Here is a 594-nt window from a genome sequence, read left to right as displayed (position 1 = left end):
CAAACAAACAAAAAAAACAAAAAAACAAAAAGAAAGAAAGAATATCAGTCCACATAAGCTCTGGAAGAGGATGGGTTCGTCCATTCAACCAGCAAGCAACCATATTGCGAAAGAAGAAAGGGGGAAAAAATAGAAAACAATCGTCAAGATCACAATATCTAGAAGACCTTAATTCAGCACACATAAACAACAAATAAGATAGTTAATTTTCATTATAAAAAAATAAAAAATAAATAAAAAAAAAACAGTTTAGTAATAGTAATATCTAATGCTTACCCCTTTTTGTGTACTTTTTACGATTTCCTTCTTCATCATCAGCGTAATATGAAATTTCAGAGTTTTGTCGTTCAACATGAAATGCACCCTTTCGTGTTGTAGCACCAGCCTGGATTTCATCACATCAACGAAAACAAAAAGCATGAGACGACATGCAAAAGGAAAATACGTCAAGACACAGAGAGGCAACCGTCCACACTGCAGTGGCAGATTATACAAACAAAGAGTAAGTCTACTTAAATACTTCATTTAGATTGAAAACTAAGAAATGCTCTTACACCAACAGGACTTGAGCTTTTCATGAAACTCCCTGCTGAA

At 33.8% G+C, this 594-nt stretch overlaps 1 protein-coding gene across 1 annotated transcript in view; it reads right to left on the bottom strand.

Moving 5' to 3' along the window:
• The window catches only part of LOC21387211 (zinc finger protein-like 1), a 5,668-nt gene that overhangs the window by 1,836 nt on the left and 3,238 nt on the right, over positions 1-594 (bottom strand). Inside the window, exons 7-8 of the mRNA XM_024167686.1 lie at positions 555-594; positions 277-385 (exon numbers count right to left, since the gene is read on the bottom strand). The exon at positions 555-594 is cut by the window's right edge and continues 48 nt beyond it. Coding sequence (XP_024023454.1) covers positions 277-385; positions 555-594 — 149 coding nt within the window. The remainder of the gene's footprint in view (positions 1-276; positions 386-554) is intronic.

The sequence above is a fragment of the Morus notabilis genome, unplaced genomic scaffold (assembly GCF_000414095.1).
Source record: "Morus notabilis unplaced genomic scaffold, ASM41409v2 Scaffold1252, whole genome shotgun sequence".
Taxonomy (NCBI): domain Eukaryota; kingdom Viridiplantae; phylum Streptophyta; class Magnoliopsida; order Rosales; family Moraceae; genus Morus; species Morus notabilis.
Note: the sequence above shows the minus strand (reverse complement) of the source record. Positions and strands in the feature narration are given on the sequence as shown.